The 26,072-nt window shown below is 48.0% G+C and overlaps 3 protein-coding genes across 4 annotated transcripts; 1 reads left to right on the top strand and 2 right to left on the bottom strand.

Moving 5' to 3' along the window:
• Positions 1–1,351: 1,351 nt before the first annotated feature.
• On the bottom strand, positions 1,352–5,180 carry rnf183 (ring finger protein 183). 2 transcript variants are annotated; one of them, XM_060064223.1, is made up of 2 exons: positions 4,654–5,180; positions 1,352–3,320 (listed from the first exon to the last, which is right to left on the bottom strand). In XM_060064223.1, the coding sequence occupies exon 2, from the start codon at positions 3,234–3,236 to the stop codon at positions 2,253–2,255; it is 984 nt and encodes a 327-aa protein (XP_059920206.1). In that variant the 5' UTR covers positions 3,237–3,320; positions 4,654–5,180; the 3' UTR covers positions 1,352–2,252. The 2 variants fall into 2 exon arrangements, with proteins under 2 accessions (XP_059920206.1, XP_059920205.1); XM_060064222.1 differs by having other exon boundaries at positions 1,352–3,237; positions 4,654–5,179.
• Positions 5,181–5,785: 605 nt separating this feature from the next.
• dhx16 (DEAH (Asp-Glu-Ala-His) box polypeptide 16) lies at positions 5,786–19,905 on the bottom strand. Its single transcript, XM_060065321.1, has 21 exons — positions 19,766–19,905; positions 18,393–18,595; positions 17,390–17,628; positions 16,647–16,821; positions 16,290–16,346; positions 15,934–16,188; positions 15,505–15,738; positions 15,209–15,400; positions 14,410–14,520; positions 14,120–14,235; positions 13,543–13,753; positions 12,495–12,593; positions 12,174–12,326; positions 11,584–11,724; positions 11,067–11,229; positions 10,355–10,473; positions 9,672–9,739; positions 8,688–8,850; positions 7,713–7,874; positions 6,827–7,000; positions 5,786–6,234 (listed from the first exon to the last, which is right to left on the bottom strand). The coding sequence occupies exons 2-21, from the start codon at positions 18,588–18,590 to the stop codon at positions 6,106–6,108; spliced, it is 3,159 nt and encodes a 1,052-aa protein (XP_059921304.1). The 5' UTR covers positions 18,591–18,595; positions 19,766–19,905; the 3' UTR covers positions 5,786–6,105.
• A 49-nt stretch (positions 19,906–19,954) lies between these two features.
• LOC132467789 (lysosomal thioesterase PPT2-like) lies at positions 19,955–26,023 on the top strand. Its single transcript, XM_060065344.1, has 8 exons — positions 19,955–20,488; positions 21,238–21,391; positions 21,665–21,760; positions 23,726–23,833; positions 24,609–24,692; positions 24,977–25,061; positions 25,571–25,625; positions 25,759–26,023. The coding sequence occupies exons 1-8, from the start codon at positions 20,327–20,329 to the stop codon at positions 25,900–25,902; spliced, it is 888 nt and encodes a 295-aa protein (XP_059921327.1). The 5' UTR covers positions 19,955–20,326; the 3' UTR covers positions 25,903–26,023.
• The last annotated feature ends 49 nt before the right edge of the window (positions 26,024–26,072 follow it).

Raw genomic sequence — 26,072 nt, 5'->3', positions numbered from 1 at the left:
GAAAGCTTTTCCCCACAGACAGATGCCCATATAAAAGTACACGACGAAATAAACTGGTCACTCATCAAGTTGAGTGTACAAAGTTTGTATTATCGAACTATGAGTCATTGGGTTTTCACCGAACAAACAAGCCAATAACAGAAACAACATGCGCACGCACGCACGCAAGCATACACACACACACACACACACACACACACACACACACACACACACACACACACACACACACACCGCACACACACACACACACACACACACACACACGCACGCACGCACGCACGCACGCACGCACACACACACACACACACACACACACACACACACACACACACACACACACACACACACACACACATACACACACACAAACACAAAAATAAACTACGTACTTGCGATGGCTGACACTACTGACGACTATTTTCCGTCAGCTTTGAACTGGATGTTTATTTGGGCATCATTAGTAAAAGGCTATATATTATTATTATCAATATTGTGCAATATTTTGCAAACTGGTTGTGCATTCCACTGTTATTGAGGTGCAGTTGACATTTTATTATAACCGCTTATTACTATTAAATATGTAATTTCAAAGATCCACTATGTTAATTTTCACGGCACGTGTTCAATGCACAAACAAAATACTAAAGTTTTCTAAAGTATGTCATAAGAGAGACTGGAAATCAGGGCTACATAAATAATTACTATCTCTTGCGAGAGTGGGGGCTAGTGTGCAAAGTGCTTAAGTGTCTCTTTAAAATAACTCAAGCACAAGCCTTCTTATACTTTTATTGTTAATTGGTTTTAGAAATGACAGCTTGCCTTCTCCATTCTTTCAGTCCACAGAAAGACTTTATCATGACTTAACTCTCACCACCAAGCATAGGCTACAGATCGACTAATCAAACAATGCTCAGAAAGACAACTGACCTATAAGGTTTCAATGATCACGCCAAAACATTTGTTCTGCAAACCTTGTGGACATGATACTACCATGATACGCCTCTCTGTTTAACCTGTTACTCTGACATAGTTTTAGGAAGCACACACACTCCAGTAAAACCCAACATAAAGTCCCAGGTTCTGGTCAGACCAGTTGTCTTTGGCTTCCCCTCCGCCCCCATGCCGTCCATGGAGGTGGTTTGAGAACTGCTTGGCTATCTTGGCTACTCCAGCTTCCTTAAATTCCTTCCCATAGATAACATCGTCAAACAGGTTAGTGGAAAATGCAAATAAAAAAACAATGAATAGCTCAGCAAACATTATGAAACAGTTACTATTTCACTAGTATCCTGCTTTGGGGTAGGAAGATACAGACAGTTAGAAAACCCAAAATATATGGGATTTAGGATATTTTGTAACATTGCTTTATTGAAAGTTACAGGTGCGACCTATAAATATATAATCAATCTGAAAGTAATTCATGTGCTATCTACAAGGTTTTCCATCCTTCATAACCCTCCATTTCATTATTTACTTCTTATTCACCTCTAGATTTAGACCTTTTAAAATACTCCACCACATTGTCAGTGTGGCTGTAAGGTGCGACTTAAGTTATAGAGGACATGCGGATTAAAATCAATTTCATCCTGCCTGAGGCTGCTTGTTGATGTTTGTAACTGAGTCTGAGCGGGACTCTTGGTCGGTGGCAGGCTGAACAGTATTGACAGCATATTTATTGTTGTCGAAGAGCCACGTCATGACTCGGAGACACAAGCTGTAGCTATGAATGCCTGCTTGTGAAACTCTGGCGGAAACAACTAGCCCATAGGGAACTTTTGGCGGTTGGATGCAAAAGACCCGCCACCATTGAAGGTCAATGAGAAGAAATAAAAATATATATTTAACTCTCGTAATACACATCAAGTATTGAACATAAATGCGTCTGCTCAATTTTAAATATGTAGAAAAGGCAATATTCCATGTGAAAAAAATTATATTATGTTAATATATTATCTTGGTAAAGCCAAACTCACCGATTATACAGTGTATAGATTTCAACGGTTTCATAACATTTATTATTGTGTTTGTTTGGCGTAAACCAACAATATCTATTGGAGGAATTAAACAACGATTAAAATTCGCTCAGCATCATGGGATATAATTCTTACAAGTAATTTGTACAATTATTTTACATTGCATTATGGGTATAAGTAATGCACTATCGGGCGCAAGATGTACACTGTAAAGAAGAAGTGCAGGATTTCGAACCAGTCCTACGTCCCTGTGAGTTTGTTACTTCGGGGTCAGAATCAGGGGCCCTGACCTCCGGCCGCCGTGGTCCCAGTTTGGTTCTGAGGCGGTGGCATGTTGGGGCGTCCGACTATACTGGGCACGATGACGAAGGCCAGCACCCCCAACAGCATCAACGCCACCGTGATGGTGACGATGGACGCCATCACCGCGTTGTAGCAGCGGTCCGAGCGGAACATCTGCCGCAGGCGACCTCTGACCCTGCTGGGGGGCTGGCCCACGTCTATCATGGTGGCCGCCGGCGCCGCGCCCTCCAGCTCGAAGAGGCTCGGCGGGGGTCCGCGCGCCGAGGACGCCTCCCCGTCCGGCCTCTTCTTCCTGGGCAGCGTGACGCTGGGCCCGGCGGCCTTCCTGAGGAGGAGCTTCCCCTTGCTGCGCTTGAAGCGCACCGACAGCGCCTTCTGCATGTTGGGCGGCAGCCGGCGGAACACGTCCAGGTTGTTGCCGAGCTGCGGCAGGTCGCGGCCGTGGGGGAGCCGGGTGGTCTCGCGGCACACGGGGCAGGTGAGCGAGGTGAGCACCTCCGAGGAGACGTTGATGCGGGCCAGGCACTCCAGGCAGAAGGTGTGGCCGCACGCCAGCAGCTTGGGCGTCTTGAAGACGTTGTCGTAGGAGCAGAAGCACACGACGCACTCGGTGTCGGCCACGTCGCCGTCGTCGTGCCGCGCGGGGGGCATCGCGTCGCCCCTCGCGGGAGCGCCCCGCTCCCGCTGCGCGGCGGCCTTCCTGTGGCCGCGCGGCGGCCCCGCTGCGGCGGCGTCGCGGCGGCGCCTGGCCTCGGCGTCGCTCCTCCTCCGGCCGCGGCCCTCCTCGTGACGCTCCCTCGTCCGTCGGTGGGAGACCCCCCGCTCGCTGCCGAGGCTCAGCGAGCGGCGGACCCCCCTCAGGGACAGGCGGCCGCCCTTCCCGCCGTCGGGGCGGGGCTTGACGTTCTGCGCGCGGCCCGGGGAGGGGGGGCGGGGGCGCTGCTCGTGGTCACTCATCCTATCAGAGAGAGGGGGGGCTTAACGAGATGGTTCTGACAGGGGCTGCAGGGTATCGTATTCAGGGCGCATCGCAATGACCGCCTCCATTTTGGGAGCATAGGAGAATAGGAAGGCTACGGTTAGTGTTGACATCTTGGTCGTTGTTTAGTAATTGGTCGTGAAATTATTCGTCATTATGCAGAGACATTGTGTTGGATTATTTGTCATTATGCAGAGACATTGTGTTGGATTATTTGTCATTATGCAGAGACATTGTGTTGGATTATTTGTCATTATGCAGAGACATTGTGTTGGAAGCTGCCACAGCGTTTCTCATGCGAGACGTGACACAATAAAGACTACAGTTAGTCAAGTATCTAACTAAGTATCGACGACTCAAGAGTATCAACGACCCAAAATCCCATGATACATTCTGATGTACAAACCCTATATACTCTCTCTTGCATACATAGTGTATATACCACATGAAGTCTATTATAGTATGAAGTATATAACTACATGTGGTATATTCTTGTGTATTGAATGCACACTACATTATACTGTACTATATATATTGTATGGATACCTACTGTATACTACCGGGTGAACTCTGTCATTGTTTTCCTATTGACATAGTGGGAGCAGTAAACATGCCTTGAGCACGTAGAGCTCTCTTTATTCTTTCCTTAACTTTGAAGATTACAGACCTCTTCTCTCTCTCTCACTATAGGAGATATGCTCTCTCTCTCTCTCTCTCTCTCTCTCTCTCTCTCTCTCTCTCTCTCTCACACACACGCACACACTATATTAGATCTCTATCTCACTCCATTAGATCTCTCTCTCTCACAAAGTTAGATCAGTTCTCGTTCCCATAACCCTATTTTGTGAGTTCAGTTCTCCCTCACCCCATTAGATGTTCCTCTCTAACTAAATAAGATATGTTTCACGCTCATCATATCAGAACTGTTCTGTCTCCCTCACTACGTTAGATCAGTATTCTCTTTCTCTTTTCTGTTCCTCTTTTTTTTCCTCTCTCTCTCTCTCTCTCTCTCTCTCTCTCTCTCTCTCTCTCTCTCTCTCTCTCTCTCTCTCTCTCTCTCTCTCTCTCTATATATATATATATATATATATATTAGATTGGTTCTCTGGATTAAATCAGTTCTCTCTGTGCACTTGTTTTCTCTAATCAGATCTAGTTATTCAGGGTTAGCAAGCGCTGACATTCCATCACACTCCACATTGACTGAACCCTGAGCCAGAATAACAAATCCAACCTCAGATCAACACTATCAACACGTAATGTGAGTCACGTACATGACCGTTTACTAACGTACATATTTAACATGTATGACAGTTCTCTAGCGAGCATTGTTTGATTAGTCGATCTGTAGCCTATGCTTGCTGGTGAGAGTTAAATCATGATCAAGTTATTCACCTGTTGTTGAGATCAGCCCATTAGTCGTATTCCAACATGAAGCATGAACATCTGCAGACCAAGCCTTCTCCACCTCCTCCCTTCTTTCTGCTTGTGTTCCCCAACTCAGCCTCTCACCTCAGATAAGGACATCACTCCTCCCCTTCACTCCCGCACGGCCTCCCCAGTCGAGCCTGTCCAACCAGTCTCTCTATTCTAGTCTAGTTTGGTTGCCTTTCCGTGTTGCTTTAAGTTCACGGTGTTGTGCCTTAAATATACATTCAATACATACAACATCCTATTCCTTCTGGGTTTGGGGAGTTATTCTCTTCAGGTCCTTAAGAGTGCAATGGGTTAGGCGGGGTCACATATTGTGGCCTGGAAGCCTCTTGACCAGGAACTTCGACTATCTGTACTGATACAATTGACTCGACATGAAGATAATATACCTGATGTATATATCATTACCTGAATCTTACTATCAAAAATAATTGTTTCATTGCATGGAGAATAGTCAACAGTAACCCCGACGCCTCTCCCATAGCCCCCATGCCTCTCCCATAGCCCCCATGCCTCTCCCATAGCCCCCATGCCTCTCCCATAGCCCCCATGCCTCTCCCATAGCCCCCATGCCTCTCCCATAGCCCCCATGCCTCTCCCATAGCCCCCATGCCTCTCCCATAGCCCCCATGCCTCTCCCATAGCCCCCATGCCTCTCCCATAGCCCCCATGCCTCTCCCATAGCCCCCATGCCTCTCCCATAGCCCCCATGCCTCTTTGGCCCTAACCCTGATGTTTATTTTGTCCTAGCAATCACGCCTCCTCCATCTTATCCCTGATACTGATCTCCTTCACCCTTCATGTTAACTGTTCTAGCCTCATCTCTTCTCTCCCTAACCCTCATGTTTACCATCACCCGAACACCCTGCTCCTCTCCCATTAGTCTATTCAGGGGTAGAGGTTTCTTCTGTCCTAACCCTCATACTCTTGTAGCAGTATATACACTGTTAACCCACTGGGTGTAAAACAAAGGGTTGCTTATTAGTATTTTCAATGGCTAGTTGTCTGTGCGCCAAATGTAGCAGCAGAACACTTCCTCATGTGATTTCATCATGAGGAAATCTGAGAAAAACAGACCTTCCACGCAGACACCGGCTTAGAAACGTTTATTAGCAAAAAACAAATAACAACATAGATCAATAATAACTAAGTTAAACTGTGCTAAAGTAAAACCTTGTGTAAAAAAGATTTTTCTCTCGGCCTGGTTGGGAGCACTTCCGGGATTCAACCAGTTCTGGCCCAACACTTCTGGTCATGTGCACGTTTGTTTGGCGCGCACGTGAGCTCCCGCCGATAGAGAAGGATCCGATTTCTACTTCCTCCTGTAGAACGGGCTGAAGTGCTCCTCTCCACGTTTGACCCAGAGAGGAGGAGAGGAGGGGAGGAGGTGGAGGAGGAGAAGAGGAGTCTGTGTTATCCCAGCTCGTCCTTGCTCTTGCCCTGCTTGCGAGGCATCTTCTTGGAGCTGCTGTCCTCCAGCTCCTTGTTCTTGTAGTAGTGCGGAGCCACCTCTAGCAGCCAAGCGCTGTCGATCTCTATCACCTGGAGAAAGTACAAACGTGATGAATGGGGGACAGGGCAACATCACCGTCTCCGTCACCACTGATGCATGCACCGTCCTGATCTCTAAACATCAGTGTTATGTTGGTGTCAAACAGACCCATCTTGTGAACTCCTTTGTGGTAAAAACCAGCTTGTGGTGTATGAGCCTTTATCATGTAGCAGACCTGTCTCGTGAACTCCTTGGTGGTGTACACCAACTCGTGGTTGATGAGCCTTTAGCATTTAGCTTGTTGTGTAAGCATGCAGCATGTTGTGTTAGCGTGTAGCATGTTTTGTTAGCATGTAGCATGTCATTGTCGAGGCACCAACCGACCTGTCTCGTGAACTCCTTGGTGGTGAACACCAGCTCGTGGGTGATAAGCCTTTAGCATTTAGCTTGTTGTGTAAGCATGTAGCATGCTTTGTTAGCATGTAGCATGTCATTGTCGAGGCACCAACCGACCTGTCTCATGAACTCCTTGGTGGTGAACACCAGCTCGTGGGTGATAAGCCTTTAGCATTTAGCTTGTTGTGTAAGCATGTAGCATGCTTTGTTAGCGTGTAGCATGTCATTGTCGAGGCACCAACAGACCTGTCTCATGAACTCCTTGGTGGTGAACACCAGCTCGTGGTAGATGAGCCAGCGCGTCTGCTCGTCGAACAGGGAGCTGTTGGGGTGGACGTACACCGTCTGCTGGTGCTTCACCGTCTTGTAGCCCCCCTTGCTGAGCCTGGCCGTGTGGTAGAAGTACCCCGCCGTCACCGCCTGGGGGGGGGGGGGGGGGGGGGGGTTAGCACAGGTAGCTGCCATTAGCTGCATGCCTCACAGCTAATTACTTCCTACCTCTCCCTCTGTAGTTCCACCTCTCCCCAAAACTTCCCACCTCTTCCTTAAATTTCCTGTAACATCCTTCCTCTTACAATAACACCCGAGCTCTCCCTAAATCGTCCTATAACATCCTACCTCTTCCCAGAACGTCTTAGAACGTCCTTCCGCTGCCTACGACATCCTACCACCTACCACGACCTATATCGTCCCATCTCTTCCAACAAGGCCTTAACTCCTAACTCAAGGCGTTTCCCTGCAGAGAAACAAAGCCCTCTGTTATCTTAAGTGGTTCAGTGGAGCGTTCACAAACACCCTCTGATAGGACCGTGTTTAAATGGGCCTTCTAGATACTGCGGCCCCTGACTGGAGGTGTTCAGTGTAATCTGAAACGGAGGGTGTGGATTAAATGACGGGTTTGGTTCAGAATAACAAACCAACCGAGCACCGTTTGTTTCAAATTAAACTCTGGGCAGGAGACGTGTTCCTCTGTTGTCTGAATCCTCCTGTTATTACTATTGATCCAAAGGGTCTTACAGAAAGCGTTTCATCTAATGGCTTCAATGAGCAGGTAGGGGTCAGGTCATCCCTGCTCTGAGATGCCGACAGGTGGACTGCGGACCACGGGGGATGGTAACGTGGGGGTCCTGACCTTGCGTATGGGCATGGGTTCCCCCTGGCAGCTGACCACCTCCACCTCGATGCGCTCCATCAGCCCCTCCAGCTGGTCGCGCACGTCTCGCGCACGCTTCATCGACCGGAACTGGATGAAGTTCTCATAGCACCACTGGGTGGAGTAGCCGCTCTCTATCCACTGCAACCGTCGGCAGGTTACAGGCAGTAGGATACCGGGAAGTACAGTCGGGGTGATGCAGTCGGTAAGGCAGTGAGATACAGTCGGAATGATACAGTCGGTTTGATACAGTCGGTAAGACAGCGAGATACAGTAGGAATGATAGTTGGTATGATACAGTCGGTAAGGCAGTGAGATACAGTCGGAATGATGGTCGGTAAGGCAGTGAGATACAGTCGGAATGATACAGTCGGTATGATACAGTCGGTAAGACAGCGAGATACAGTCGGAATGATACAGTCGGTATGATACAGTCGGTAAGGCAGTAAGATACAGTCGGAATGGTACAGTCGGTATGATACAGTCGGTAAGACAGTGAGATACAGTCGGAATGATGCAGTCGGTAAGGCAGTGAGATACAGTCGGAATGATACAGTCGGTATGATACAGTCGGTAAGACAGCGAGATACAGTCGGAATGATACAGTCGGTATGATACAGTCGGTAAGGCAGTAAGATACAGTCGGAATGGTACAGTCGGTATGATACAGTCGGTAAGACAGTGAGATACAGTCGGAATGATGCAGTCGGTAAGACAGTGAGATACAGTCGGAATGATGCAGTCGGTAAGACAGTGAGATACAGTCGGTAAGATACAGTCAGTAAGAAGAAGACTGAAAGATACATTCTGCGAGATACAGTATAACCTCTCCGTCAACTTAAAACAAGATACAGTCCATAAGAAAGACAGTGAGACCTTCAGCTGGAACGGTCATTAAGACAGACAGAAGCGGTGAGGCAGTAACCGCGGGCTTTCCTTATAGGCGACCCTCACCTGGGTGTAGACATTGAGCAGCACCAGGTGGTCACCTCCAGGCACCACAAAGTTCATCCTGGCGTTGTCGGCGTGGACCACCTTGTCTTTGGGTCGGTAAAAGATGGAGTTGTTCACCGAGAGCATGGCGGCGATGGTCAGCACCTCCTCCGAACACTTGTACCTGGCGAGGGGAACAGCGAGCCCTTTATTAACATTGAGGGCATTTAGCCGGCGCTTTTATCCAAAGAGACTTACAATATGTAGTAGTTTGTGTCAAAAGAAAACAACAATATATCGCTGTCGGGACAGTATGGATGTTCTTAGAAACAAGTGACGGGCACTTATAATTGCAAGGTTAACCCATTCCCCGTGTTCAACAACGATAGGTAGGATAAGATGCTAGCCGATGCTAAGTACTATTTTTAAGCGCGAGGACGTAAAAACATACGATAAGTATGTACATTATTTTCCAGGACATACGAACATACAATAAGTGCGAGTAATGGAGGAGGGTGGGTAGGGAGGGAAGCTCTGCGACGTCGAGGTCAACTCTGACCCAGTGGGTCTTGAGTGTCTTGCGGAAGCTGGTGAGCGACTCTCGTTCAACCGTTGCGATGCCAAAACAGAGAAGAGTCGTGAGTTTGTTGTGTGACCTTTGCTTTGCTCTGGGCGTTTGCGGTACCAGGCGTCCAGCTGAGGTAGTTGAGCGGCGCACTCGAGTTGGGGTGTGCGATCTGACTAACGCTTGGAGGTAGGCAGGGGCAGTTCCATTGACCGCCTGGTAGGCCAGAGCAATTGTCTTGAATCTGATAGCTAGTCTATCCTACAGCTACTTGGATGTTAAGCGTGGTTGAGTTTGTGTTGGGGTGAATTGGTTTGTACCGTGTTGTTTAGTGTGAGTGAGAGTGAGTGAGTGAGTGAGTGAGTGAGTGAGTGAGTGAGTGAGTGAGTGAGAGAGAGAGAGAGTGAGAGTGTGTTCGTGCGCATGTGTGTGTGTCTTACTGCTCAGAGGCTAGAATCATCTTGCTCAGCATGGGGTCCACAGGGAGTTCAGCCATCCTGCGGCCGAGCTGCAACACAGAACCGGTTACTCAGATAAGGTGAACAAATACAGGCACTAGCTAGGTGCAGCTGCTAACAAGGTGTAGCTGGTACTAGGTGCAGCCGCTAGCCAGCTGAAGCTGGTACTGTGTGTCGCTGGCTGCTAGTCAGGTGCATCGGCTACCAAGGTATAGCTGGTTTCTATTCAGGTATAGCTTAGTCAGATGCAGCATTGTCAGGTCTAATCTAGCCAGGTATAGCCGCTAGCCAGGTGTAGCCTAGCCAGGTATAGCTGCTAGCCAGGTGTAGCCGCTAGCCAGGTGTAGCCTAGCCAGGTGTAGCCGCGAGCCAGGTGTAGCCTAGCCAGGTGTAGCCGCGAGCCAGGTGTAGCCTAGCCAGGTGTAGCCGCGAGCCAGGTGTAGCCTAGCCAGGTGTAGCCCCTAGCCAGGTGTAGCCTAGCCAGGTGTAGCCTAGCCAGGTGTTCCTAACCAGGTGTAGCCTAGCCAGGTGTAGCCTAGCCAGGTGTTCCTAACCAGGTGTAGCCTAGCCAGGTGTAGCCTAGCCAGGTGTAGCCTAGCCAGGTTTAGCCTAGCCAGGTGTTCCTAACCAGGTGTACCTAGCCAGGCGTTGTCAGCCAGGTGTACCTTAGTGAGCTCCCCCAGGTGGTTGAGGGCGCCCAGGGCGTAGAGCTGCTCCAGGGCCAGGACCAGCGTCTCATGGGGCGGAGGGTCCATGAAGTCAAAATGGATGAGGTCATTGATGCCTGTAGGACAGAACAATACATGAGTCTCCTCTGGACCAATGGAAACGTAGGAGAGAATCCTCTGGACCAATAGAGACAGCTTCATGCCTCCCCTAAAGACCCGCAGGAAAAGAAGACTACAACATTAACTCTCAGACTCTTTAGCAGCAGGACTGTGTTATACAAGGTCTAACCTAGACTCTAGAGCAGCAGGACTGTGTTATACGAGGTCTAACCTAGACTCTAGAGCAGCAGGACTGTGTTATACGAGGTCTAACCTAGACTCTAGAGCAGCAGGACTGTGTTATACGAGGTCTAACCTAGACTCTAGAGCAGCAGGACTGTGTTATACGAGGTCTAACCTAGACTCTAGAGCAGCAGGACTACGTTATACGAGGTCTAACCTAGACTCTAGAGCAGCAGGACTGTGTTATACGAGGTCTAACCTAGACTCTAGAGCAGCAGGACTACGTTATACGAGGTCTAACCTAGACTCTAGAGCAGCAGGACTGTGTTAAACGAGGTCTAACCTAGACTCTAGAGCAGCAGGACTGTGTTATACGAGGTCTAACCTAAACTCTTGAGCAGCAGGACTGTGTTAAACGAGGTCTAACCTAAACTCTTGAGCAGCAGGACTACGTTTCCCAGGTTGGTTCTCTGGATCTCCGGCACCGTCGACTCCTCCATCTCGTGTTTGAAGGCCCAGGCCGTGTACAAACGGAAACACTTTCCAGCCGCCACTCTGCCCGCACGGCCCGCCCGCTGATTGGCCGAGGCCTGCCAACCAAAACACAGCAGGAAGCGCGACAAGGCGAGATTTAAAAGGCGTCTTGGAAATTGTCTAGTCACTAGTATACGGAAGGACATACCTCAGATGGGTGTGAAAACAAATCTCTGCAGCATTAACTCGTTCCCGGAAAAGAGGGAAAATGCAAATAATGAACTGTACTGTACTGTACTTTCTGCTACTCCACCCAATTGTGTGGTTTATCTCTTTTTTAATATTTGTATATTTAGAATTAGACAAATTAATTCACTGTCGCCGTCACCCGTCTGTGGGCGAACCCCACCCCCTTAACTAACGAGCTTTCTGATGGGGAGCCCTGAAAGTGGTGATGAGTGTGTAATCACCCGTGAGCAGGGCGTGACGATGAGCGACTCCATGCCGGTGCGGGCGTTGTAGCTCTTCTGCTTGCAGAAGCCCGGGTCGATGACGTAGATGATGCCGTCGATGGTCAGCGACGTCTCGGCGATGTTCGTGGCCACCACCACCTGGTCATCACAGCCCAGAGAGAAACTATGCATCCCATTACCGCCCACACGACTGTGACATCACATCCCGGAGAGAAACCCTACATCACATCCTGCACGACTATGACATCACATCCCGGAGAGAAACTATACATCGCATCCTGCACGACTATGACATCACATCCCAGAGAGAAACCCTACATCATATCCTGCATGACTGTGACATCACATCCCGGAGAGAAACTATACATCGCATCCTGCACGACTATGACATCACATCCCGGAGAGAAACTATATATCGCATCCTGCACGACTATGACATCACATCCCGGAGAGAAGATATACAACAGACCACATCCCACACAACGATGACATCACATCCCGAAGATAAACTATACATCGCATCACATCCTACACAACCATGACGTCACATCCCAGAGGGGGGGCCCTGGGGGGGGGGGGGGTCTGACCTTGCGCGCCCCGGGGGGAGTGGGGTTGAAGATCTTGGCCTGCATGTCGGAGGGCAGGTTGGCGTAGATGGGGAGCACCAGCAGCTCCGAGATCTTGGAGCCCAGCCTCCTACAGCGCTCCTGGAGCATCTCACAGCACGCCTCGATCTCCTCCTACGAATAACGTATAGACACGCGCACTCTTAATGTAGAGAGGCCTCTAACCAGCAGCGGTGAAGGTCTCAGTCCTAGTGGTTTTTCTGTAGTGGTAAAAGAAAGTAGTTCGTCCTCGTATCCCATGATGCAGCGGTACCTGACTCGTATCCCATGATGCAGCAGTACCTGTCCGGTGAGGAAGACGAGGACGTCCCCGATCGGCTGGGTGACGTGGATCTGGAGCACCGACACCACGCAGGCCTCCAGGTAGTCCGCCTCGGGCGCCTGGAGCACAAAACCACACCCACAGCTACTCACTCGCCCTTTGTGCAGGAGCAGTCAGCGCGGAGGACACCCTGCTAGGAGGTCCGCAGGTCGGCTGCAGACATTGGAGCTCGAACCCAGAACCTTTGAGGGACTTTGATAACGCACCGTACCTTAATGTCTAACTGGGCTGATTGTTGGTACCTAAAAGTCTATTAACCTTTGAGTGTCGGTACCTTAAGTGCCAGGGACCTTTGAGTGTCGGTACCTTAAGGGCTAGGGACCTTTGAGTGTCGGTACCTTAAGGGCTAGGGACCTTTGAGTGTCGGTACCTTAAGGGCTAGGATCTTTGAGTGTCGGTACCTTAAGGGCTAGGGACCTTTGAGTGTCGGTACCTTAAGGGCTAGGGACCTTTGAGTGTCGGTACCTTAAGGGCTAGGATCTTTGAGTGTCGGTACCTTAAGGGCTAGGGACCTTTGAGCGTTGGTACCTTAAGAGCTAGGGACCTTTGAGCGTCGGTACCATAAGGGCTAGGGACCTTTGAGTGTTGCACCCTTAAGGGCTAGGGACATTTAAGTGTTGCACTCTTAAGGGCAAGGGACCTTTGAGCGTTGCACCCTTAAGGGCTAGGGACCTCTGAGCGTCGGTACCTTAAGGGCTAGGGACCTCTGAGCGTCGGTACCTTAAGGGCTAGGGACCTTTGAGTGTTGCACCCTTAAGGGCTAGGGACATTTAAGTGTTGCACTCTTAAGGGCTAGGGACATTTAAGTGTTGCACTCTTAAGGGCTAGGGACCTTTGAGCGTTGCACCCTTAAGGGCTAGGGACCTTTGAGTGTTGCACCCTTAAGGGCTAGGGACCTTTGAGCGTTGGTACCTTAAGGGCTAGGGACCTTTGAGCGTTGGTACCTTAAGGGCTAGGGACCTTTGAGCGTTGGTACCTTAAGGGCTAGGGACCTCTGAGCGTCGGTACCTTGGTGTAGAAGATGTCGACGGGGAAGCGTCGCCCTGGGATGCGGAAGACGGGCGCATCGTCGAAGAAGCAGGAGAAGCGCTCGGTGTCCAGGGTGGCACTGGCCACCAGCACCTTCAGGTCGCTACGGAAACGAGCGATGTCCTTGATGAGGCCGAACAAGATGTCCGTGTGGAGGGTCCGCTCGTGGGCCTCGTCGATGATGACGACGCTGGGGGGGGGGGACACGGTTAACACTTTTAGAACGTGCTCTGTTAGGGAGACCTACGAGAGCCAAGCCATACAATATATATGGGTTAGTTCTGGTAACTCTAGCTGGTTGAGGACCCTGGTCATTACAGCTAGTTAGTATTGGTAGGTGTAGCTAAAAGCATAACCTGGTCACTCCAGCTAGTTAGTACTGGTACCTGCAGCTGGGAGAAGAACCTGGTCACTACAGCTAGTAACCTGTAGCTACTCAGTACTGCCGACGATACCTGTAGCTGGTTAGTAGCGTAGTAGTCCTGGTAGTATAACCTGTAGTAACCAGCTTAGCGAGTACTGGTAGCAGTGCCAGTTGTAGTGTTTGGAGGACTACCTGTAGGTGGCCAGGTCAGGCTCGGTGAGGAACTCTCTCAGCAGCATGCCGTCCGTCATGTACTTGAGGATCGTGCGCTCGGACGTGCAGTCCTCGAACCGGATGCTGTAGCCCACCTACATGAGGTCACGCACGGCACAGAGAAAGTCACGCAAAGTTAACAGGAAGTCACACGCACAGGATAAACAAAGTTACGCACAGGAGACACAAAGTCACACACAGGGGCAGGAGGTCAAACACAAGACACAGGAAGGCGCACACGCAGGAAACAGGAAGTCAAACACACTCACCTCGTTTCCCAGCTTGGCTCCCACCTCCTCGGCCACCCTGGCGGCGACAGACATGGCGGCCACCCTACGCGGCTGCGTGCAGCCGATCTTCAGACCGCCTTTGGTGTAGCCCTGAGGGACGGTTCACAGACCTCAGTATGAGGACCTAGACCTAACCCTCCCCCCTGCTCTGGTGTAGCCCTGAGAGACGGTTCACAGACCTCAGTATGAGGACCTAGACCTAACCCTCCCCCCTGCTCTGGTGTAGCCCTGAGAGACGGTTCACAGACCTCAGTATGAGGACCTAGACCTAACCCTCCCCCCTGCTCTGGTGTAGCCCTGAGAGACGGTTCACAGACCTCAGTATGAGGACCTAGACCTAACCCTCCCCCCTGCTCTGGTGTAGCCCTCAGGGACGGTTCACAGACCTCAGTATGAGGACCTAACCCTCATCTCGGGTCCAGCAGTTCTACTGCTGAACTAGCAGAACTTCTGGGGGGAGACGGCACAAGAGACTGTGCTGGAAACTAATAACTGCAGGGGGCTGAGGTAAGCCTTGGTTTTTTATATTGTAATTTCGAAATTCATGAGAGAATTTTAGTGTGTTTATACAGTGGCCGTTCTTGATGTTTATTGGAAACCTTTAAGTACACTTTTATACATTTGACGACTTATGTCCTATTTAGTGCTTACAGATCCTAACTTCAGCCACATGATTGGTCAAAACAAGTATGAATGTATGCAGACAAGGTACCTGTCGCTTTGGATAAAAGGGACTGCCAAATGCCCTTAATGTAAATCTAAAAGATCCAGGACTCACCGCCTCCATGAGATACTGGGGGATCTGTGTGGTCTTCCCGGAGCCCGTCTCCCCCTCTATGACCAGGATCTGGTGCTGGTCGATGGCCGCCAGCAGGTCCTCCCGGTAGGGGAATATCGGCAGCAAGCGCCGCACCTCCTGGATGGACTCCTTCCTTATCTCTGCCTGCGACAGGCCCACCTCCTCGCCCTCCTGGGAGACGATACTTCGGGTCAATTACTGGGGTCAACTGAAGCCAGCTACTGCTCCAACAAGGTCCGTCTAGCGCTGGGGTTAACCGGCGTCGGGCGAGGTACCTTCTCAGTCATGGTGCCCTTCATGGTGACGGCGCTGCTGACAAAGTTGATCATCTCGTCCTCCTCCAGGATCAGCTGATACCGATCCCTTTCCTCCTTCATCCCGCGCTCCCGCTCCTGCTTGGCTCCGAAGGAGAGGCAGGCCGTCTTGAGGCGTTCCTCCTCCCACCTCCCCTGCTCCCCGCCCACCTCCATGGGCATCTCCTCCAGCTCCAGCTCCCTCTGGGGCACCTCCTGCAAGGAGAGAGAGAGAGAGAAAGAGAAAGAGAAAGAAAGAGAAAGAGAAAGAGAAAGAGAAAGAGAGAGAGAGAGAGAGAGAGAGAGAGAGAGAGAGAGAGAGATGAGGGAGAGAGGAGCCAGCGGTTAAGGAACGAGTCATTCCAAGGAGGAGCCAAGAGAGACTTGATCACGGGAACACCTCCTCCTCACCTTGCTCCTCTTCTCCTCTGGCATGAAGTATCTGTTCTTCCTCTCCTGCTGCTCCTTGACCCCGGCCTTCTTGTAGTCCTTGGCCAGGTCCCTCAGGGTGCGCTTGTACTCCAGCTCCTTGCGCTCGCGGTCCGTCATCTGGTCCGACGCGAACAGGTACTCCTCGTCGGCGATCTCCGCCTCCAGGTCCTCCAGCTTCTCCGCCTCGCGCTTATTGAGGTACTCCCAGCGAGAGCGCTTCCTCAACTCTGGGAGCTGGGGGGGGGGGAGAAAGAGACGGAGAGGGGGTTAGGGTCTAGCCTGGTAAGAGGTCTGACCCTACCAGGTCAACAGATCTTTCTGACGGACAGACTCACTATTTTCCTCTGGTCTTCTTCGGCCATCTTCAGTCTCTTCTGAGCCTCTTCATAAGCCTGGAGGACAGGAAGACACAACATCGCCGTCAGAGAACAGTTGCAACATTCTCGTACCTGACATCAACATCATAGAACAGTCCGAACATCACCATCAGAGAACAGTCCTAGCATGACCATCATACCGTTTTAATATCACTCTTACAGAACAGTCCCAAAATAAGCCTCATCAGTATGCGTATGGTAAGTTGCATGTTAACTGTACACCTGTCACCTCCTGTGTGTAATAGGGTGGTTGGTGGTTCAGCTGACCCTACATCCTAAGTGTGTAGAGTTGTTAGTGGTCGGGAGCCTCCTAACCTTTTTGTCCGTCCTCTCGGCGATGTTCCGCGTCTTATCTTTGTCTTTGAGTTTGACTCTCTCAGCGAACGCGTCCCTCTCTTCGATGTCCTGCACCCGCTCTCTCTCCTCACGCTCCCATTCCTCCTCCTCCTCCTCCTCCGGGTTAGCCTTCTGCTCCTTGAGTCCAGAACTCCTGGTGGTAAACCCAGAGAAAACAAAGAACATAAACCTTCTGCCTCTGGAGTCTCATGGCAATTGATATGATTCCAAACTACTCATTTTCTACGGGACGTTGCTGCATTTGCTAGTCAGCACCAGAAATTGTAAACGGTGAAACAATGACGAATTTCTACCAAGATATGTATCAGGGTAAGCTCGCCCCACACACGGAATTAACCTATGCACCAAATAATAGATTAAAATAACGATAAACTTGTCGTTTCCCACAACATCCGGTCATTTTTTGAATTATTTGATTACATCTGGTTCACTATTCTCCAAAAAGCTTTCATCCCCAAAATCTCCCACTGAGGGATCGAACTCTGAAGCAGCTCCCACACTTGCTCACGTGATCAGCTCGCACTGTTCTATTTGCTCCGGAGGCGTATGGCTGAAATGTCAATGCCTTCAGTCTGTTTCACAACAATGATTATATTAACTTACTTAGACAACCCTTAACTGTGTTTTACCCCACCTAAAAAACATTTTACGAATGATGCACCTAGCATCAGATTTTTGAACTACAGATGTGAGGAACAAACTTTTTAGGAGCTTCCTCCTCGCTGGACGACTCGCTCTCCTCCTTCTTCTGCCTGATGTGCTTCCTCTTGCTTCCTTTCTCCTTGCTTTTCTTCTTCCTGCCAGTCTCCTTCTCCGCGGGAACGTCTATCTCCCCGTCGCTGTCCTCCAGCAGCGTGTACGTCCTATTCTTCTTCTCCATGGCCACGACCTCCCGCTCCAGTGCCCTGATTGGCTTCTCCACCACCACCTTACGGGGAAGCTGAGACAGCAGGACGTGGTCATGGAGAGACCAACACTTCATGTCATGCAAACAACACTTCTAAATATTCTCACACTGCAACTTGTGATACATGTCATTTGTCACCAGACATTTTTGTATCTATGAAGGCACGTTATATCATGTTATCTTTAACTTGCAAACAAGATATTAAGTCATGTTACAGTTTATATAGTTATATATTGAGAAATGTAATTTATGTTATCATGTTTTATATAATATTCTATTTTACGCTGTTATTGCCAAGTAAGCTTTCATATAAAATGAATTTGTTGGGGTGATTAAAGTAAAAATTAATAATTAAAAAAATGAATTATCTAGCTGGTAGCTACTACAGAAAACGAGCTAAAAGTCGCCGAGATCCTAAGGGAGGGCCTGGTTTGTTGTCCGACTCGCTACCACAAAAGATCTGATAAGTAGCTTTTATTAAAAGTTACTCAACCTAACGTACGCCGACACATTCAGCTTGAGTATTAACCAAGTGTCACCGCTCAAATCCATGAGTACTAGCTCTCTCACACTGTGATCAAACAATACTAAATGACAACATTACAAACGGGAGCTTGAGCTGCTCCCCCCGCGACCCGACCCCGGATAAGCGGATGACGATGAGGATGAGGAACATTACAAACACTAACAAAAAATCGATATATATATATATATATATATATATATATACACAAACCATCACAAGCCCTATTGATATTACAATGAAATCATTCCTGACTCCTTCACAATGTGCTTACTTTGTCATAGAGCTCATGAGCGAAGGAGGTTACGGTCTGGTCGATGTCAATCGTCCCTGTCTTTTTGAGACGGGACACAAAGTCCTCTGGGCCAGACGACCTCTTGGCAGTTCCGATCATGAATTGGGCCACATGCTTGTCACTCAAACCTAGGATGTCATGGAGGCGGTCCTTCACCCACTGGTCCAGGTTAGCCATGATGCCTGGACACATAATAAGAAGCACAGGTTCAGTGTTTACAATATAACACATACACATACCTGCTGTCATATACCTGTGACTCCTTGCTTCACTTAACTTGACTCACTTTAGTAAGCCTACGTTATATATACACTTTAATTGTAATATCCAAGCTTATTTCATAACATTATGCGTTGGTTAGATGCTTATATTATCTATAATCAGAAAATTATATTCCTTGTGCTTATTGTGCTTATATTGCCTGTGGTTTTAATTATTTTTTTTAACATTTTATTTACTTTGATGTTTCTTGCTTAAGCTGAGCAACGGTAACAAACACTTTCCTCCGGGATCAATAAAGTATTCTGTAGCTGTATACCTCACACACACACGGCTCTATAAGACATTCACTAGCTGATCATTCGTGTGGATAACACGTATAGCTGTAGTGAAACCCTGTAACTAGTATCTGTTCATTAAGGTTGAGCTCAAAGTGTACACACGACCAGAGTTATCTGACAAGCGAAAACGATGAAGCAAACTGTCTTCCAGTGGATATAAGTTGTTTCAACCAGGTGAAACAAAGAGGTGAAACAAAGATATAAAGGCAGTTAAACGAGTCCTACATGAATAATGGGTGTGAACCTGAAAGTAGGACAAAACATATTGTCTCGTGTAAATGCATTCATATGTGAGCCACTTCTAGATTTCCCCTAGTTACTAGTCAAATGTTACTAGTTATCTTTGGAGCACACATCGGGTATTTTAGCTCAACTGCCTTAGATATGAAGCTTTATATTGTAGGGACAAAACGAACCTCCTAAACTGTATGTCCGTGGCAGTACAAGAACAAACCGAATCAACCAATACAATGTAAAAGTGGACGTTCATGTGTTCTTTCGACCCGTCACGTTACCTCTTTTAAAGTCAAACGTGAGTGCAACTTTACAGAAATTACCCCAAACATTGTCTGATCTGCATAGAGCTACGTTACACTAATCGACCTGATATAATGATACATAATTCAAGAATGGGTTGGCTCTAAGAGGCAGAATTAACTGTAATGAAGTACTCCAATTAATCTAAAGTTGGCCAAGATACAGTCAAACGCTGCATTCATAATAACTAGGTGGTCAAATATATTCGACTTGGTTGGTGGTTAGTTAGACCGTTGAAAACTGAAATGTAAATACCTTCTGTATGTTAAATAGTTATGTCCTAGAGAAGGAAAATATATACTGCCATGTTGTTTTGGTACACAGCAGCGGAACAGGAGGAAACGGAATCACGTCTTAAAGCACGTGTAGAAAGAGCAGCTAGAAGCGCGCAGCGCCCTCTAGTGGTCGGTGGGTGAACTGAATACACCCAACCCATGGTTCCTGTTTCACCGCTCTACAATCAGACCAACCAAACGTGAGGCTCATCTGACAAGACAAGAGAAGCCCTGTAGGAATTCGCCGACAGTGGCAAACTCACCGTCGCCTGTTGAATGTGGAATAAACACACAAGTTGCTAATAAGCGGAATTATTGCAAATGTTTTGTCAATACATGTAAGAACAACATTTGAGTCTGAATACATGGTTGCGGTAACGGCACGCATGGGGGAAGTACACTATCGGTGTACTAATTTAAGTTCCTTACATTCTCCAGCATCGACACATGATAACCTCAGCTTCAGTGATAACCTCTTATCAGCTTCAATGATCAGAGGTTTCTCGGCCCGGAGCTTTACCGACCAGGGTGGTTTGCGACGATGCGAGTGTTCGTGATGATGGTGATGATGATGCTGCTGGTCGGGGTGGGGGTTGTGGTGTTAGGGTCTGGCAGGTCAAAAGGCTACAGGCCCGTAGTGATTGTTCACGGTATCTTCGATGGACCGAAGCAGTTCAGAATGCTGTCTCGCTTCATAAAACAGGTAAATATCATTGCAAAATAAAAAATGCGATTTGGACCACATTGGTCTGTTTGTTAACAGTAATCTTGTTCCTTGTTTTTTTAATCATAATGTCCCTTGACCAATTATTTTGTCAAAAGTTGTACCCCAAAATCAAGTAGACGCAACAGTTGTAAAATATGTCCCCTTGCCATTACTATCAAAAACTAAATCATTTACAATACTACACTGAAGGCTACATTTAAAAATAAAAAACATAGCAAAGCTACGAAAGAAAGTAATGATTATCCTATTCATCAAGTCAGGGACTGCCGACTAACCTCCGTTATTGTCAGCCACACCAAATTTGCATCCCTGCTCTCTTTATAGCATAAACTGTATCTTCTTCAAACTTCTGCTTTTATATTTCTTTTTTTTCGTTATGTAGACTAGGCCTATATATTCATCCTTAAATGTCACCATGAATTCGTTGAAGACAGATAACTGACAACATAATTTCGTCGGAACTGGTCAGGATGAAGAAGTGAAACCATAGATTCTGTTTCACACAGAACTGAGAGATAGTTTACCTATAGGCAGTAGCAGTAGTCATTATTTGTTCCTCACAGTCTGGTACAACATGGAGCCGAGATTCAGTTGCTGAACCCGATGGATTAAGTGTGTGTGTGTGTGTGTGTGTGTGTGTGTGTGTGTGTGTGTGTGTGTGTGTGTGTGTGTGTGTGTGTGTGTGTGTGTGTGTGTGTGTGTGTGTGTGTGTGTGTGTGTGTCAGGCCCACCCTGGTACAGAGGTGGTGACATTAGCCCTGTATGACTACATGTCCAGTCTGCATCCGCTGTGGCAGCAGATTGGAGGCTTCAGCAGAGCCTTGACCGCCATCATGAGTCGCTCTCCTGCTGGGGTACACCTGCTCTGCTTCCCTCAAGGTACGCTCGCGCACACACACACACACACACACACACACACACACACACACACACACACACACACACACACACACACACACACACACACACACACACACACACACACACACAATGAATACATGCAAACACGCACACACCTATATAAAGTCACGTTATTTAACAATTCAAATCTCCTGCCATCCTTTCCTCAATACACAAATAGTAAACCTTTGACCTGGAATCCTACGAAGTACGTGTGGTTGCCTGTCTGTCTGTCTGTCATCATCTCTCCAGGAGGTCTGATATGTCGGGCGTTGCTCCACACCCTTCCGCACCACAACGTCCACTCCTTCATCTCCTTGTCTTCCCCTCAGGCTGGCCAGTACGGAGGTCTGTTTACACCACCACACCATGTAGATAACAACATGAACACAACCTAGAGACCCACCTTATCTCACAATATCCGTAGTGGGAACAGTTTTGTGGTTTTAACACGTTGACTTGTGTTGTGAGGCACTCCATGGCAGATAACGAAATACAATCGTACTGACATTGACCTTATTCCTGTTGCTCAATTGAACTCTCAGGTTTTTAATCCTATTCTACCCTCCAAAGCCATATCGAAGTATCAATTGAGAAAAAATCCTGTCAAAGCTTTTTTGATGGTCCCATTGTGTTATAATAAGATAAATGAAAATACTATTCAGAAACAATGATTCAATTCAGTAAATCAATCCAAAATTCCCTATATTTCTGACCTATGACCTGAAGCTTAGTCTGTTCTCAGCATCAATTGTAATTCTCCTGGTGTCTGGATGACAGCATCTAAAAATTATCAAACCTACCACTAGACTGAGCAGTTTTCATCTCTCTGTAAACACCTGTTACTTGTGGTGTAACTCTTTCTTCCAGTGTTTCTTAAAGGTCCCATGACATGCTATTTTATGTATTCTTTAATATAGGTATTAGTGGGCAACTAACACAGCATTCAAAGACGTTCCCTAAATTCAGCCGTGGTGCAGAGTTACAGCCACTCCGAGCCAGTCGCACATTGAGCTTCCCCCAAATGCGCTGTTTCGGTGGGCGTGTCAAGGAGGAGGGTGGGGGTGTGGCCCTGAGCAGCTTGCAGCCACCATGCGCTCTGTCAAGGTTGAGAATGCCAAGGTTGAGAATGAATTGGGGGAAGGAACTTTGGCTTTGACTCCCTCAAGAACATGAACCACGACAAGGAGGAGAAAGGGATCTTTGCCGGGCAGCGTTTATGCACCTCCGCCTCCGGCGGTGGTCCCTCAGCGGGGCTCAAGCGGGAGACATTCGCCGCCAACAATCCCTTTCTCCTCCATGTCGTGGTTCATGTTCTTGAGGGAGTCAAAGCCAAAGTTCCTTCCCCCCAATTCATTCTCAACCTTGGCTGAGATACCCCCCAATACGAGTCTCGTTGTAGAAATACCAGATACGAGAGTCTGTTATGCGCCATCACACCAACAGTAGAACGGTTATCCAAATAACAAGGAAGTGTACAACACTTGCGTTACAGTCCTGGAGCTCTATATCTAAATAATATCATAGAATACATAGATATCTATATCATATAACATATTGTGTGCGCCTCCAGACGATATTATGAATCACAAACGACTTTGTCGGGTTCTGCGACGTCTCTGGTTCTTCCACATCAACCTGAAGTCGACTGAACCGCGCGCTGCCTGCGGCCGGCTGCCCGCTGCCGGGCGATGGTGCCTCGCGGCAACCGGCGGCATGTCGCAGTTCATGTAGGCCTACTTCAGCGAGTCAAACCAAAGTTCCTTTCCCCCAATTCCTTCTCAACCATGGCTTAGATAACCCCCACGACAGTCTCGTTGTGGAAATACAAGACACATCAAAGAACCGACAAGAAACACTTGCGTTACAGTGTGTGTATTCACACACACACACACACACACACACACACACGTGGCGCTCGCACGGTCGAGTCTCATTGGCGGGCCAACGTCTCTGGGCGGGCCAGGCAGAGTAAGGGGAGGAGCTGAGATTCCTCATGACGTCATGAGCACAGATTTCCAAATCAGCGCGCTTGAGCCTCCGTTTTTTCAAAGGCGAGCAGAACAGCTAGTGCTCGTTTTACACCAAACGCAAGTTTTAGCCACTGGGGGACCATAGGCAGGCTAGGGGAACTCATATTTATGTTAGAAAACCTCATAAATTGAGATTTTCATGTCATGGGACCTTTAAACTTTGTAATGAGTGTGGTTTGGTTTGAGCGGTGGCTGGGTTTAACAGACAAACCGACAAATGGTGCGGTTGGTTGGGTTCAACAGACAAACTGAAATTGTCATTTTTTGGCCCCGCCCCCAGACACCCACTACCTGCGCTGGCTGTTCCCTGAGCGCTTGAAGAGGAACGTCTTCCACATGTGCTACAACAACTTTGGCCAGAAGATTTCCATCTGCGACTACTGGAACGGTAATTATCTCCTGCCCGAGTCCTTCGCCTTGAGAAACGCTAGCTGTTTTCATTCTAACAGGACGTTCTCCTCCTCAGACCCTCACCACTGAGAACACTACCTGTTCTGTATGTAACCAGTCGTTCTCCTCCTCAGACCCTCACCACTGAGAACACCACCTGTTCTGTTTCTAACCAGTCGTTCTCCTCCTCAGACCCTCACCACTGAGAACACTACCTGTTCTGTTTCTAACCAGTCGTTCTCCTCCTCAGACCCTCACCACTGAGAACACTACCTGTTCTGTTTCTAACCAGTCGTTCTCCTCCTCAGACCCTCACCACTGAGAACACTACCTGTTCTGTTTCTAACCAGTCGTTCTCCTCCTCAGACCCTCACCACTGAGAACACTACCTGTTCTGTTTCTAACCAGTCGTTCTCCTCCTCAGACCCTCACCACTGAGAACACTACCTGTTCTGTTTGTAACCAGTCGTTCTCCTCCTCAGACCCTCACCACTGAGAACACTACCTGTTCTGTTTCTAACCAGTCGTTCTCCTCCTCAGACCCTCACCACAGAGAACACTACCTGTTCTGTTTCTAACCAGTCGTTCTCCTTCCCCAGACCCTCACCACTGAGAACACCACCTGTTCTGTTTCTAACCAGTCGTTCTCCTCCTCAGACCCTCACCACTGAGAACACTACCTGTTCTGTTTCTAACCAGTCGTTCTCCTCCTCAGACCCTCACCACTGAGAACACTACCTGTTCTGTTTCTAACCAGTCGTTCTCCTCCCCAGACCCTCACCACAGAGCACGCTACCTAGCGAGGAGCAGCTTCCTGCCCCTCATCAACGCGGAACGTCACCACGCTCTGGCCCAACGTAAAGCACGCATCACACTTCCCTTTAATTTACTCTGATTTACTCTGCAAAAGCAGTTGACACATTTAATAGAGGAAGTAACAAAGTAATTAAAGGTAAAAAACAAAACAAGATACAAGGTACAAGAAGAGTAAAACAATTTTGGAAGGGATACTATTCAACATAATCGACGAAAAGTGCATGCCACTTTTAATGTCAAACCTGAAGGTATCATTTATCCTATATCTTTTATCCGACATCGTATTTCCCACCACTGCTCATCTCTCTCTCCTCCTCATTGACAGACTGGAAGGAGAACTTCCTCCGCATCAGGAAGCTTGTGCTGATTGGTGGACCAGATGATGATGTCATCACACCTTGGCAGTCCAGGTAACCGTCTGACCTCCGACCTTTGACCTTGAACCACAGCCTGGAGTTGTCACTCAGCAGACTGGACCGGTCAATCAGCAGATGTTAAATTATATAGAAAATAATTGTACAATTATCTCAGATATAATTAAAAATGTAACAGATTCATAATTGTCAAATTTAGCATTCAATTGTAAAATACTGGTAAAACATGTGGTAAGACTGAAGTCAGTTTATAGTTAATAGCTAACTTTATAGGTTAGATATTGTTGGTTAGTTGGCTAACATTGGTTTGTTTGTTAGTGTTGATTAGCTGGGTAGCATTAGTTGGTAGCTAGCATGGGTTAGTAAAGTGGCATTGATCTGCTGACCAACATTTGTGAGCTACATAGCTAGCATTTGGCTGTTATTTCTTTAGCTAGTGTTGGTTAGCTAGCTTGAGTTGTTAAGCTCCATAGTGTTGGCAGCCAGCTCGTGTCAGTGAGCGTTGTTTAGTTTGCATTGTGATGTGATGTGTTTCATGTCTCCAGTCACTTCGGGTTCTACGATGGTCAGGAGAACATTGTGGACATGAGAAACCAGGATGTGAGTTGTTGAAGTTATAATTCTTGTATTTGTGTATTAAACACGTGGCATGTTATTCAAGCCATACTATTACAGATAGGCCTAGTAAGTGTTTTTAAGCAGTACTACCACATGTAGCATTTGTTTTCATCAGTACTACAAGGAGGATGGCTTTGGACTGAAGACCCTGGATGGCCGTGGTGGTGTCGAGTTGTGTCAGTACTCTGGGGTCAAGCACGTGGCCTGGCACTCCAACTACAGTGTCTTCACTGGCTGCATAAAGCCCTGGCTCACCTGAGGAGCTACACCTGTCCTCTACACCTTTCTTCAATGTTTAACTTCGGATGTAGCATAAAATACAATTGTCATTTGTAAGATTACTTTACTAATTTTTCCTATTTAATAAAACATTTTATGAACTTTGCCTTATTTTTTATGTCTGCTGAAATTTTGATACGTGTTAATTTT

Source organism: Gadus macrocephalus, chromosome 11 (assembly GCF_031168955.1).
Source record: "Gadus macrocephalus chromosome 11, ASM3116895v1".
NCBI lineage: Eukaryota > Metazoa > Chordata > Actinopteri > Gadiformes > Gadidae > Gadus > Gadus macrocephalus.
Note: the sequence above shows the minus strand (reverse complement) of the source record. Positions and strands in the feature narration are given on the sequence as shown.

What these genes read in the sequence shown, in the direction of transcription:
- LOC132467789 (XM_060065344.1), top strand. Translation starts at nt 20,327, where the DNA reads ATGCGAGTGTTCGTGATGATGGTGATGATGATGCTGCTGGTCGGGGTG. An exon ending in ATCACACCTTGGCAGTCCAG is followed by an intron (nt 25,062 to 25,570) that starts GTAACCGTCTGA and finishes TCATGTCTCCAG; the next exon opens with TCACTTCGGGTTCTACGATG. An exon ending in TGGACATGAGAAACCAGGAT is followed by an intron (nt 25,626 to 25,758) that starts GTGAGTTGTTGA and finishes TGTTTTCATCAG; the next exon opens with TACTACAAGGAGGATGGCTT.
- dhx16 (XM_060065321.1), bottom strand. Translation starts at nt 18,590, where the DNA reads ATGGCTAACCTGGACCAGTGGGTGAAGGACCGCCTCCATGACATCCTA. An exon ending in CTCATGAGCTCTATGACAAA is followed by an intron (nt 17,629 to 18,392) that starts GTAAGCACATTG and finishes CTGCTGTCTCAG; the next exon opens with CTTCCCCGTAAGGTGGTGGT. An exon ending in AAGAAGACCAGAGGAAAATA is followed by an intron (nt 16,189 to 16,289) that starts GTGAGTCTGTCC and finishes CCCCCCCCCCAG; the next exon opens with CTCCCAGAGTTGAGGAAGCG.
- rnf183 (XM_060064223.1), bottom strand. Translation starts at nt 3,236, where the DNA reads ATGAGTGACCACGAGCAGCGCCCCCGCCCCCCCTCCCCGGGCCGCGCG.